General features: G+C 41.3%; 3 protein-coding genes and 1 long non-coding RNA gene across 13 annotated transcripts in view; 3 read left to right on the forward strand and 1 right to left on the reverse strand.

The window, feature by feature from the left end:
• Positions 1 to 2,969, forward strand: part of srpk2 (SRSF protein kinase 2) — a 51,768-nt gene extending 48,799 nt beyond the window's left edge. For all 8 annotated transcript variants that reach the window (XM_020622962.1, XM_020622970.1, XM_020623011.1 and 5 more), the window contains one exon: positions 1,078 to 2,969. In XM_020622962.1, the coding sequence (XP_020478618.1) occupies positions 1,078 to 1,262 (185 nt within the window). In that variant the 3' untranslated portion in view covers positions 1,263 to 2,969. The remainder of the gene's footprint in view (positions 1 to 1,077) is intronic.
• Positions 2,970 to 3,206: 237 nt separating this feature from the next.
• On the reverse strand, positions 3,207 to 8,147 carry adck2 (aarF domain containing kinase 2). 3 transcript variants are annotated; one of them, XM_020585452.1, is made up of 9 exons: positions 7,935 to 8,147; positions 6,802 to 7,236; positions 6,511 to 6,657; positions 6,100 to 6,228; positions 5,757 to 5,852; positions 5,286 to 5,549; positions 4,924 to 5,052; positions 4,503 to 4,556; positions 3,207 to 4,082 (listed from the first exon to the last, which is right to left on the reverse strand). In XM_020585452.1, the coding sequence occupies exons 1-9, from the start codon at positions 8,013 to 8,015 to the stop codon at positions 3,942 to 3,944; spliced, it is 1,476 nt and encodes a 491-aa protein (XP_020441108.1). In that variant the 5' UTR covers positions 8,016 to 8,147; the 3' UTR covers positions 3,207 to 3,941. The 3 variants fall into 3 exon arrangements, with proteins under 3 accessions (XP_020441108.1, XP_020441116.1, XP_020441099.1); XM_020585460.1 differs by having other exon boundaries at positions 8,078 to 8,141; XM_020585443.1 differs by having other exon boundaries at positions 6,802 to 8,147.
• An 11-nt stretch (positions 8,148 to 8,158) lies between these two features.
• Positions 8,159 to 10,652, forward strand: LOC109951153 (uncharacterized). The gene is made up of 3 exons (XR_002273578.1): positions 8,159 to 8,199; positions 8,995 to 9,145; positions 10,245 to 10,652. It is a non-coding gene; the product is annotated as an uncharacterized LOC109951153 (long non-coding RNA).
• A 128-nt stretch (positions 10,653 to 10,780) lies between these two features.
• The window catches only part of si:dkey-82f1.1 (DENN domain-containing protein 2A), a 30,740-nt gene continuing 28,454 nt past the window's right edge, over positions 10,781 to 13,066 (forward strand). The window contains exon 1 of the mRNA XM_020624242.1: positions 10,781 to 11,167. The gene's annotated coding sequence lies outside the window, so the exon portion shown is untranslated. The remainder of the gene's footprint in view (positions 11,168 to 13,066) is intronic.

Below are 13,066 nucleotides of genomic sequence, written 5' to 3' on the forward strand. Positions count from 1 at the left end.
CCCCCCCCCCCGTTTTTTTTTTTTTAATAATGATCACCTTCCTCTCCTTGCCTGTTTCCATTACCTCACCACTTCTCTGTTTCTTTTTATTCATATCTTGCTGTCTGTTTCTGTGGTTTTCAACCATGACTGCTGGTTTTCACTCTACTGTTACAGCACCTCACAGATTAGCACAACACAAAGAGGTGAATTTCTAGTGATTGGTTAGATAAATTTTGAGAAATTTGCCTCTGGGATTTCTGTCGCCACATCAATAAAGTGAATGGAGCTTTATTTTTATTTTATTTTATTTTTTTAAGAGCCACCTTTTTACCAAACAGTCATGACGGTCACTTTCATGAAATAGCCCCAAGTTAACAAGGACATGGTTTCTAGAAAATCATGTTGCTGCAGAATTTATAAAATCTAATTTTCTTCACATCTGTTACTTTGAACTGTAGGCATAAATCTCAGAGACAAATATCTTAGGGCTTCAGCAAATAAAACAAACTATGTGCATGGATAGATAATACTTGATTTAAAGTATAAGGCTATTATTTTATCATTTTTTTCTTACTGCCAACAAATACCATGAAAAGACCAAAACCAACCGTGTGTAAGTCTGTTTCTCACTACCCTGACGTCCCGACCCTGTATGTGGCACTCAGCCCCAAGCCCAAACATTACTCAAACCTATGTACATGTGTTGGAATATTTTCAGCTGTAGATTAATGCACATTTGGTGCACCTGTGAATAATTACAGCACCAGGCAGTGTATGTGGAATTTACTCAAAGTAAACCACAGTGCCTGTGTTCATGGCCTTGAATAAATATGTCACTCTGTGCAGCAGTGTGGCTCACTGATGTGTCTTTTGGACAAGCAAGATGATAGTAAAATTGGTTCATTTTTGATTTTGGTAATTTCTTTGGATTTATTGACAGGGGAAAAAACCTGTATCATCAGTCTTCTCCTTTAAGAAATTGTTTTATTGTTTGGAGTCTGGGTGAACCAACCCTTTAAACTTCACCACTGTTTTTTTTTTCACCCCACATTCTCTGGTGCAATCATTGACTCTACTCCCTACTGCCCCCTGCAGGTGAACTGCGGCACATCACTAAGCTGAAGCCGTGGTCCCTGTTTGACGTGCTGGTGGAGAAATATGGCTGGTCGCATGAAGACGCCGGCCACTTCACTCACTTCCTTCTACCCATGCTGGAGATGGTGCCTGAGAAGAGGGCCTCGGCTGGTGAATGCCTGAACCACCCCTGGCTCAGCTCGTAGCCACAAATTCTGATCAGATGTCCTCCTCCCTTTGTTCCCCAGCAGTTAGTCCAAACATCACCCCTTGGTGGCAGCCTGTGGAACAACAGTGTAGAGAAAGCTGGAGGCAAACGGATGAAGTAGTGCAAAAGACTTCATCTTTCTACACCTAAACATCTCCCAAACTGAATTGGATCATTTGAAGATGGATTCTGCTCGCAGCATTAAAGGGAGAAGTCAGGCTCTGTCTATGAAAGATGTGCCTTTCTTCTTCTCTTCTGCCATAAAGATGTCAGCCAGTAGCCACTTGTATCTATCGACCTGCCACCTCTGAATATTCATTTTAACTTCTCTGGACCCAGCTGCTAATCTTTTCAATGACATGGAAGAAAAGTCAGCAAGAAGCCCCTGACAGATCTGCTATGACCTCTAGATGGCCCAGTCCACAAAGAAAAACAAGCGTGTGTGTGTGTTAACGTGTGCGACTATGAGTGTACGTGCCTGTGCTCAAGATCTCCCAGCTTCCCTCGCTCATCCTGCTGTGGGAGAACTATCCATATCGGACTAAAGGTTTACACCCTGATTTCTTCCAAGAGCCCGTTCCTAAAAAATCTTTATCTGTTTGGTTCCCTATTTCCTCACCTCCCAAATGAGCTGCAGGCTACTGCCAGGGGCCACCACAGAGAACTGGCGGGCAGCCAGTCCTCCATGGGGCACCACCACAATGACATTTGCAATTGTGAAAGAGACAGAAAAGGTGCAGGATGAGCAAAAACAAGATTTCAATCAGTTTAATGTGGAGGAGGACAGCTTGGTCTTCAAAGACTTTTTAAATTGCATGGAGAGACTGATGGATTGGCATGAACGGATATGACAAATGGACCATGGATGCATTATTTCATTTGTGCATTTCACTTATTTTTGTCCTGTTCATTACATCCCTTGGACATCCTGTTAGAAAGAATTGCTTTAGAATTTTTTGGTGCCGCCTCTGAGGAAGATCACCTTGTTACAACCTCTTCTCCTTCTACTTTTGACATTCCTATATCATTCCTGACTTAATTCCCAGGAACATTTCTGTTGAGTCCTGCTGTGGAACGTTTTACCTGGTACTATTCTCCCTTTGTTCCCTGAGCTTCTCCATAACGGGGATGGTCACATGGAGGTTGCACTTGTCTTTGTAGATATCCTTCAGGGATTGAAACCTTTGTACATAGAACTGAGATCTGGCGACGCCGATAAGCAATCGTGGACAAAGTTTCAACACACAAGCATCATTCCAAAAAGAACGGAGGCTGGTGTTGGTTGAACTTGACTTCCCCTGATACAGTGGGAGCCCCAGACCTGAAGGAATGTTGTCTGAACTGTGCCACCTGGTGGCTTAATGAGAGTACTGCATCACCACACACTGCTGCTGCTCTCAGTGCCAACGCTCCAAGACGTTCCATTATATCTCTCCATTTAATCTCTATTTCTGTCACATGCACACACAGACACAGAAAAACTTGCATCATCACAGTTAGTCCAGTTGCCTATTTTTCGCAATAAATGAAAAAAAAGATGAGTATAAGTAAATGGTGAGATATTTTTAAAAAATATTTAATTCAATAAAAAAAAAAAAATTCTCTGGTTGTTGTGACCGTGACAGAATCTCGTCATATACCGAGGTGATTGTGTTTGTCTGTTAGAAATATTTTTATTTCTTTTGCCATTATTATTAATTATAGTTATTATGTTTTGCAATAATGGGTATGTGATGAGTTTTTTTGCACCAAAACCTCCTAATCTCACTCTTTCAGCCATGCTGACTGTTCTTCCTGATAACATTGACAGAACTGAGTCTCTTGTCTGTGTTTTTCATTGACAGATTTAATAAAATTGTAAGTTAATGGATCCTGTGGCCTTGATGGAGTGAATTTTCTTATGTCTGGTCGCTAGAGACAACAACATCAATTAACACAGATTCCCTTTTATTGATATGTATATAATTCATACAAATGTTCACACTATTTTAATGGAAAGTTAAAAGACACGGGTCAGATGTGAGTATATTTACAGTAGAGTCATGAGGCTCACACTGTCAATGTGAGAACAAATGTTACAGTACATTGTGTCACACTGAAGCAAAACAATAGACAACATTGTCTACAGTGCAGTAAAAGATAGCGGTAAGACATCCTGAGATCAACATTAATCACTAAAAAGTAAAAATATGCTTTTGAATATCGACTAGCGATTTTTGCAGCATTTTGATTTGTATTTTAAATCACTACAAATGGTCTCTGATACCATCTGTGTCAGCTAATGTGTTTGCCCCATCCATTAGCACTCAAACTACAAGTAGTACCTCAAGTAAACCATACACAGTCTTATTCATTATGCTCTGTTAGAAGTGCTTTTAAGTTTATTTCAGTTATTCAAGTGTTCATACTTCAACCAGACATTTAGAGCGATGGAGGGGGAAATACCCACCAATGTAAAACTCAATGAGGTATCTACAGCATCAGTGCTGCTCAAATGACATAGATTGTGATCCACAGTGGAAACTTGCATTGTAAGCTTGAAGACAACAACCATCATGGCATTAGGAGGATATACATGTGTGCCTATAGATGTACTACAGTATATTTATACATTTTATAGGGCTCGGTACCTGTGTGTCCACCTGTTGTACTTGCACTGTGTATATGTATTTGTGTTTCAGAGCGCTGACACAGAGTTCTTTAGCAGCAGGGGTTTGGCCAAATCCAGGATATCCAAGTTTGGATCAAGTGACCTGCCCAGACCTTCCAACACCATGATGGCAAATACAATGGAGGCAAAATTACTCTCCAACTTCACCTAGAAAACCAGAATGTTTGCATCAGACAAGTGCCTGCATCAAGACGTTCACTATTGTTTAAGTTTGCTGCTGTTTACAGTAAGTACAAAACTAGGAATATACTGTACAAGCACAGTTAATACGGTGAAAGGGCTGCAACCACCTTTTTACAACTCAGTTATCACATCATTATTGTTTCTGCAGCTTTTGCTGTCTGTAGATAAACATTTTAACCCACACTGGTCCTCATGCACACTTTTATATTCTTCAAAATGTTGCTTATAGAAACAAGCAAAACTCAGGACTAGGTAGGTGACTGCAGAGAAATTACTTTTCAATTATTTGAGAAAAACTCAAGACCAGTGGTTTAGTTAAGCAGAACTTTCAGACAGACAACCAAAGTGTTTGTTTGTTGGCCATAATAAATACTGATATTTTACCTTGTGTTTGATGAGTAGGCCAAAGACTCTGGAGAGCAGGTCAGCCACTTGGATCTAAAAACACAACAATTTTTGATAATTTCATTTACCCAGTAAATGAAACCCCACTAATAGTATTCCTAAAGTCACTGAGCACTTTCACAAGCCAGCATTACTTTTTGAATAGTTGAATACTCCCAGCTGATGGATGGTTATTTGCAAAAGTGGCTAATGAAGGAGAGAAACCTATCATTGTTATAATGGTGGTTTGTATTAATTTTACTTTTTAAACCCAGGCCATCTATAGTCTATGCAGAAATTACATCACAAGAAGGTTTTCTGGAAAAAAAAAAAAAAAAAAAGATGGGTCTTTGCAAAGCAATGTAAGCTTAGAAAACTTAGAAAACCATGGTGTCTTAGTATAAAAACCCTGCATTAGTACCTTTCCCAGAGAGAGGGTGTTGCTGACTGCATGTTCCACCAGCTGGGCCATCTCCTTCTTAAACTGTGGCACGTCCTGGCACTCATTAGCTCGGGCATGATGCAAAATCAACTCTGCTACTCGTTCGCCCTGAAGATAGAAGCACAGTTAGTCCCAACCAGACTGTTTCTCTGACCTACAGATTTTTTTTTTTTTTTTTTAAAGGAGGTAAAGGCTGATTTTCTTTTTCTGTGGAAAGGTGAAAATTTTAGACATGTTTAAGGTGAACTTTAAAATATGTTTTGCTAAATCCCTATAAAGTGAGAAATGCATACATTTCCAAAATGTTTCCCCTACATTAACTGTGCCTGCCCTTTCATTACCTGCCGCAGCACCACAGCTGTGAAGACAGCCTTGAAGTTGGCAAGGTCTTGTTTGCTGAGCTGGGCTACAATGCCGGCGTCAAGCAGCACCAACTGGAGAGGACATGGCTCTGGTCTGACACTAACCACCACTGTGTCCCACAAGTCAGTGAGGGTGGTCTTACCCTGGGGTTTCCCTGTGCTGGCACTGAAACCAGGTTGCCGAAGCTGGACAAGGATGTTCCCAGGATGGAGGTCCCCATGGACAAAGTTGTCCACAAAAACCTGGCATGCAGATGGATACATGGAGACAACTGGGCAATGTTCTATTTATGAAGTAGTCTAGTCATGTGATACCATTCAGTCAGAGGTCAGAATTGTATAAACAATCAGTTTTTCACAGAGACACAGACCAGCCTCATAAACAAATGCAAAAATAGCAGTAATGATAATGATTAGTGTCACTGATGACCAGTGGGTTATGTATCTCACCATTTTCAACAGGGTATCTACACCCATCCTGGCTATTCTCTGCTTCACCTCTGGAGACGTCTCAGCGCTCAGATAGTTAGAAATGGGTTCACTCTCCTGAAACAAATGGTTGAATATAAAATTAAGAATGTTAGCCTCATTTATGAGAAATGAAAAATCACCAGAATAACAGAATACTGCACAGAAAACAGACATTGTGTCGCATTGGTTGAGTTTGCTAAATAAGACAACAGTAGTGAGCATTTGATATTCTGACATGCAACTTGCTGATACTGTGAATTTGGAGTGTAAACTATCACTCAATCATTCATTTTCCATAGATTTTAAATGCCTTTGTACTCACTTCAAAAGTTTCCACTAAAATGGTCCTGGTGACAAACGGTCGTAATGGAGTTGGGAACTTAACATAATCCACATCGCGGAAATTATCCCGGAAATGTTCGATGTTTCTGGCCTCAAAACGGAGATCAATCTGAAATAAAAGATCAGTCACATCATTGGAATGATTAGATTAGACTTCTGGCTTCTCTTCTGTGAGGCTGTTTGTTTTCAAGATGTCAACGAAATACACTTTATTTGCTTCAGATGATCCTCCAGTCTGACCTTTATAATGACATGCAAATATATGTAGAGCTGTCCTTACTGATCACAAAAAGACAGGTCCTATGTGTAATTTAAATAAGATAAGCACTAAGGCAAACAACTTTTGAAAGTCCTGTTTCACCTTGTGGGGCGGGGGTCTAAATATTCTCACCTGTTTGGTCATGAGCTTCTCAAACTCCTCTACTATCTCATACAGACTGAGCCATTTGAGTCCAGGTATGCAGTTGAGGAGCCAACTGCCTGCTTTCATCAGCAATAAGTCTATCTCCACCTGCCTCCTGATGCCTGGATGGACCACCTTAAAACAACAGAAACAATTATTACACATTTGCTACTGGGTGTGAAAATTTACTTTCAATATGCTCTTCTTAACACACAGTCTATGGAGGCACTGTGAGATTTTGAGGGATGAAGGAGAAATTCTTGCCATTATCAGACTTACCTTGATAGCCACTGGTATCAGATGCTTCTTCTCTGTGCTGCTCTCTCCTGGCTGACTCATCTCCTCATAGCCCTCCACCTCCCTGCTGCCCCTCCAGAGTTGCCACAGGGAGCTGGCCACTCCTCTAAGACCAAGGATCTCCCACGCTTCCAGCAAGTCTTCTTTCTCCCTTTCCTCCATCAGCAACTGAAAGGATGGCTCTCCCACCTCATCCGCCCTGGCCCAACCTCGGTACACCTGGGCCACACATCCCGAACCCACCGGCTCTTTGCTCTCAAACACAAAAACTTTCCTCCAGCCCTCCCCGAAGGCCCTCCGGAGACATTGCTTAGTGTGGGTCCAAGAGTGAGGGCGAACCTTGACATGGAGTCTGGAGAAGCGATCACAAAACTCCACAGAGAAGATGTCCCGTCTTGTGCTGGCCCACTGTCCTAGCTTGATGAAAGTTGGACCAGAGGTCTCAGTCACCCAAAGCAGAGCGTCCAGCCAATGAGAGGCCCAGCGGGTAGACACCAGAGCCAAGGGGGAGAGGAGGAGAAGGGGGCCAAATTTCAGAAGTAGAACCAATGCGCGGAAGCTCAAGCGAAGAAAAAACACAACTTTGTGCACCTGGACTTTGGCCAGAGATTTTCTGTCAGCAGCCTTGGGCGCAAGGGTTGCTTCCTGGCATCCAGCTACACAGAATGAACTGACTGCACCCCAACACAGCAGTGTCACCTTAGGTATCTGAGTTAAAATCTGTCCTCTTTTAACAAAACATGTCCTGGAGTTCTGGATGAATCTGACTCTGGTAATGAAGCCTGCTCGCTGAAAAGTATACCTCAGGTGGAGGAGGACTGCTCTTGCTCCAAAGGTTATCATGGCCATAATGTTAAATGGCTGTTATCTCACTCCAGGGGGTGTATTTGTCCATATGTGCCTGTGTTTATACTACAACACTGCAAAATCATTAGTAAAGGGTGACTCCAAAATCGAAATAGTCAATGGTTTCTATGTAAACATCAACAGTTTCTGTGTGGGACTCCACTTTAATATAAATAGGGAACATGGAATAATGTTTAACTATTCTAACCCTACAGTAAACTAGCTACAAGAATATCACGGACCATTTTTTTTCTAGAACTTTAACTTACGGTCATTATTGTAACAGTTAGCTTCTTGGATACGGGGAAAAAAAACTTCTGTTTCCGCAGAGGACAAGTGAGCTGTATCATTGTTCAGCTGGCGTTACTGTACATGTAGAAAATACCATCAATTGAAAACTGAACATCCATACCAACATTGTAATTAGAGCCTTCTGCACTTCCTGGTATGACGTTCTGCCAACCGGGTCACATGACTACGTCTTAAAGGCGTACGCTTGGAGCTACAATAAATAAGAAAACGAAAGAAAATGTGGTTTGTTCGTGCATACTATTTTTCACCTTATACGTGCAAATATCTGTCATGTGTCGGTGTTTCTGTACAAAAATGTAAATAAAGCTGATTTTATCAAGCTAACTCGTGAACTGATGGATCAAGTTGCCAAATGACCGAGCGCGCATACTTAGTTCAGCGCATTTCTTACTACAAGGCGGTTATGTACAACCTTTTTATAATGAGTAATTATGAAGACCCCTAACATTAATGATACGAGCTTAGCAACAGTATAGTTAAAGTCACTGTAGAGACGTTACCGTCCTCCAAGTGGCGACATATCACGCATCATTGTGGGTCCTCATTCCATCTGTCCCATCAGTTAAGCCTTAGGTTTAGATTTATAGTTTGCTATCCTAATAGACTGGGAAACTAACAAATATGCCTATTCACATGTGAGCTAGTAGGCTGCAGCTGACAATTCTTTTCTTTTCTAACTTGAATATTCCGCTTTTTGGTTAATTAATTAATTATTTTGCTGACAAAATGCCATAAAATAATGAAAAAGGGCATGTTATTATTATTTTCCACACACCAAAGTGACATGTCTTGTTTTGTCTGAACAAAATTGTGGGTGTGGGAATTAATGGAAGTGGCATACTCTGTGTTTTCCTGAACAAAGGTTGTAAGTGATTAAACACTGCTTTTTGTTTTTTCTTACTTTTTCAGGTTTTGGTATGGTCGATTAAGTCTGTTTCTGGGTCATAAATGAAAGAAAAAGGCAAGGAACAAAACGTACCTTAGTGATTTTATTGTCATTTCCTCTGCTTAAAACAGAGGTTGCAAACGGCGTACCATGCACCATGAAGGACTGAGAATTTGTCCTGGCCATGTTCCCGGTCACGGTGTGTGTCCCCTGGACAGTGGGCTCAGCGCACTCCCAGGATCTTAGTTGTCAGCCTGACAGAACACTCAGCAACACAATAAGGTGGGATAAACACTACACAGATGTTACTAGCCTCCACCTCCCACCCCCTTCTGCTCACTGCTATTGATGGAAAAGGCAGGCTTTTTAGATCTCTCTTGCATTTCAAAGTCGAGGTCAGGGTTTGGGCTCAGAGGTCAACCAGATAGTTGCTCTGCTGAGGTGATGCTCTTATGAAGGCTGCTCTGTGAAATGACCACAGGTATGCAACTCAAGCCCCTTTGCATGCTTTTGTATAGAGCTATTGAGTCATATTGCACTTCTGTATGGTCGAACGATTTCACTATGTAACCAGGATCCCTAATTATTTGTAACCTACAGTATTTATCTGTGCATATCTGTGTCTGTTCTGTCTGCTTTGTACATATTGCATGTGTACACTAAACAACATTAAATCCCACTGGTTCCAATATACCCCATACATTTAGTGAAGAGTTGCATAGTATCAGCATGGGGTGGACACAAAATCATGAATATCTATACTCAAAGAAATATAAAGCCCCCCCATAACAAACATTTTGCTGGCAAAGACTTTGCTTAAAAACAACCTTTCTGAAACAAAATATAATTTGCACACAGGTAATGCTGTAGTAATTAGATGGCCTGTATGAAATTGTATTAGATAAAGTTAATGTCCATGATATTGAGTGTCCATCCATGTTAGGGGTGCAATTAACTGCATTTTTTTTATTGATTAATCCGCAGATTACTTTCTAAACTGATCAATCAAGATGTCGGGCTATTACTGTAAATATCAGAAAATAAAGAAAAATGCCTAGCCTCGTTTTCCAGTCTGATGTCTTCAAATAAACTAGTTTTATATGACCATCAGTCAAAAATCCAAAAACATTTTGTTAGAATGGAAATTTCTAGATGTCTTGGGTGTCATCTGATACCCATGTCTCTGTGTGACATATTTTCAATGTAAAGATTTCAGGTATTGAACCCTGTTTGTCATCGCAGCATATATTCATAATTCTGGACAGGCCAACGAGAGCCTGTGGGGATGAACAGGTTAATTAATAATCACAGTCGCCATCAGTGTGCATGTCCAGCCTTGTTTCCTGGTTTCTCACTTTCTTTTCCCCCTCTTTTTCCACAGGACCATTGAGTGATTCTGCAGCTCTGGGTTTGATTGTGAGCTGGACTCGCCAAACTGTATTCTCTCACCTAGAGGAGGTCAGTGGTAATCAACCAAAACACCGCCCAACCACTTTGTGTCTGGAAACACTACAGCATTCAATGGACACCACTTATGCTTCTGTACTACTTGGTTTTGTTGCTGTTGGATGGCACATGTGAACCAGTAAACAAAATCTTAAAGAGATAAAACAGATGAGCATGTTGTCCCTTCAGTGAGCTAGGAAGAGGGGCCCTTGGGCTTCTTTAATTGGCTCCCAGAGGAGGCTGTTATTTATGTATTCAGTGGTGCTTGGCTTTGGCCCTTCCTGCTCAATTCCACTTTTTTTGAGCAGGACACTTGGTTTCCCAGGCAACTAAAACTCCAATCACCCAGCCAGCTGCAGATTAGTTCTGCAGTGGGGCGGGGGGCAGGAAGGGAAAAGGAAAGGGGGTAGTAGTAGCATGAGGGAAGACTATGGGGAAGGAGGGGTGGGAAAAGTTTGAGACGGGGAGAAAGAAGGAGCCCGCGTCACTGAGAGATAGGAGTCCGAGTGAGCGAATGTATGTTTAAGAGCTGAGAGAGGAAAAAGAGCTATAAACATTTAGCCCCAAGGCTCGACAGGAGGAGGGATTTTCCTGTCTTTGTGTCTTTTTCAAACTTTTCATGCGCTTGGAGTTGTACTCTGCATCTTTTTTCTGTGTGCTTATGTGGGAGGCAGGGGCTCTGCAAAGTGAGAGAAGTCAGGCAGGAGTAGGAGGCATAAAAACCACAGAGGAGAGAGAGAGGGAAAAGACTAACTACTCTGAAGGAAAGAAACCATGCAAGTGGATGCTATCTTCTGCGGGGTCAGGTTACGCAAAATGAGAAACTACTCCAAGAACACTTCACCAGGGCTCAGAAAGGTAAAGTGAAGAGTTAAAGACTGTCCCTGTGGGTGACCTATGTGTGTTTGCATAGTGTTCTCCTGTTTTCTCTAAAACAAAGTTTTACAATTTGTAGTACACTTTTCTTTCTATACAGTGTATTGGACATGGTGGTTGTGTTGACAGTGTTAATAGCAATGAATCAACTGAACCAAAGTGTCTTGCTCACTCTGAAAATCATCTGTGTAAATGTAGGCTATGTAGATGCATGTGCCTACTCTCTGCACTCTAAATGTACGTGCTTTCATATGACCTGAATGAGTCAGCAAGCACATGTCTGTCAATGTACAGAATGTACATCTATGCCTGTTAAAAGTAAAGCTCATGGTAAATGTTAGAATGTTGGTTTCTTTTTCTGTGTTTATTTGAACCAGGTTTCATTCTGCACCACTTTGGCTCCAGTTAAAGTATGCCTGAGTGCGTCTCAAGTAGCCAGTCTCAACTGTCTGCACCAAGTCCATTACAGAGTTGTCTGTATCTCAGTGAAGTGTCTGAGCACACATGCACACTGAATGGTTGTCAGCTCTCATCAGCCTATCACTGTAAATTCAAACAAAGAGAAGATAGATGTTGTTGGGATAATAGTCAGAGTGCACTCTAAAATCATGACATTCCTAACTAGCTTGTTCAGGGGAAGAGTGAGAAAAGAGTGTAGAGGATAAGTTAGATAGGAATTCTTTGCTGTGAACAAAGACACTTCTTTATGCAGACCCCTAGGGCGTGCATTGTTATGAGGAGGCAGGCAGGGGTGAAACGCCCTAAGGGAGGCAGTTCAGCTTCAGGTGGCTCCAGAAAGTCAGCTTCCAGTGATTAGGAACAACATTTTGACCACTGTTTAACAACTCGACCAACAAAACATAAAAACAAATATGTATGTTTTTTTTACTGTAATAAGAAGTTGATATGTTCCAGGAGACACAAAAAGGATACTGATTCACATCCACAGCTAACAAAAAATAGTCTGATCACTGGAGTCTCATTGTAAACAAACACAATTTAGTTTGCATTTCCCAGTAGAATGCACCCTTAAAGCATCTTAAAGCATCTTGATTACATTTTCCACCTCATAAACCTTTACAAATGATTTTGAATATATGGAAATATTGTGAGTCTTGCAAGAACAACTTTGTTTTCTCTTAATTAGTGTTGTTACTTTACTGCCACCAACTGACAGTATGTGGAAATGCAGGAAGCAAGGAAGACACCTACAGTACGTTTCCTGATGTCTTCCATCAGTGGACAGGTTTTATTTACCAGTGTATTTGACAAGTTGGCAACTGACATGAAATGATGTTCTACAGCTTAGACAGGAATATTCACTGCATTGTTGCCCTCTGCTGTCACCAGAATATGTCATCCATTTGCTTGTGACATGCATACAAAGCCTATCCTGCACATGCTGGAAGAACCCTATTAGAAACATGTTCATCAAAATACTCGCTCTTCAGTGCCACCGGTGGCGAAAACACCACAAAGCAACTTTAAATGTGATACACATCAGTGCATGTGCATGTGTGTTGTGAATCGACCATAACAAATACTCTGCTGCATGTTATACCACAGTACAACAGGAATGTCTGCCATGCCAACGAGAGCTTCCTAAGGCATTTTAGTTTAGCCTCTTTTGGGTAATATTTAACTCCAAGAACACCATCCAATGAAGCTTTTGATATTTATGTGCTAGCAGCTGAAGTGCTTTTTCATTTTAGAACAACTTTGTTTTGCCTCTTAATTCAGTTTCATTTTCATGTTGGCATAAATGAAAAGCTTCTGCGGGTCACTAGAAGTTTTACTGAGCACTAGCCAACATTCATCTGCTCTGTCTCATGTTGTCTCTCCATAACTGGGTACGGTTGAGAGCTTTTTGAACTGAGAGTG

The sequence above is a fragment of the Monopterus albus genome, unplaced genomic scaffold, assembly GCF_001952655.1.
Source record: "Monopterus albus unplaced genomic scaffold, M_albus_1.0 scaffold7.1, whole genome shotgun sequence".
In the NCBI taxonomy this organism is placed as follows: domain Eukaryota; kingdom Metazoa; phylum Chordata; class Actinopteri; order Synbranchiformes; family Synbranchidae; genus Monopterus; species Monopterus albus.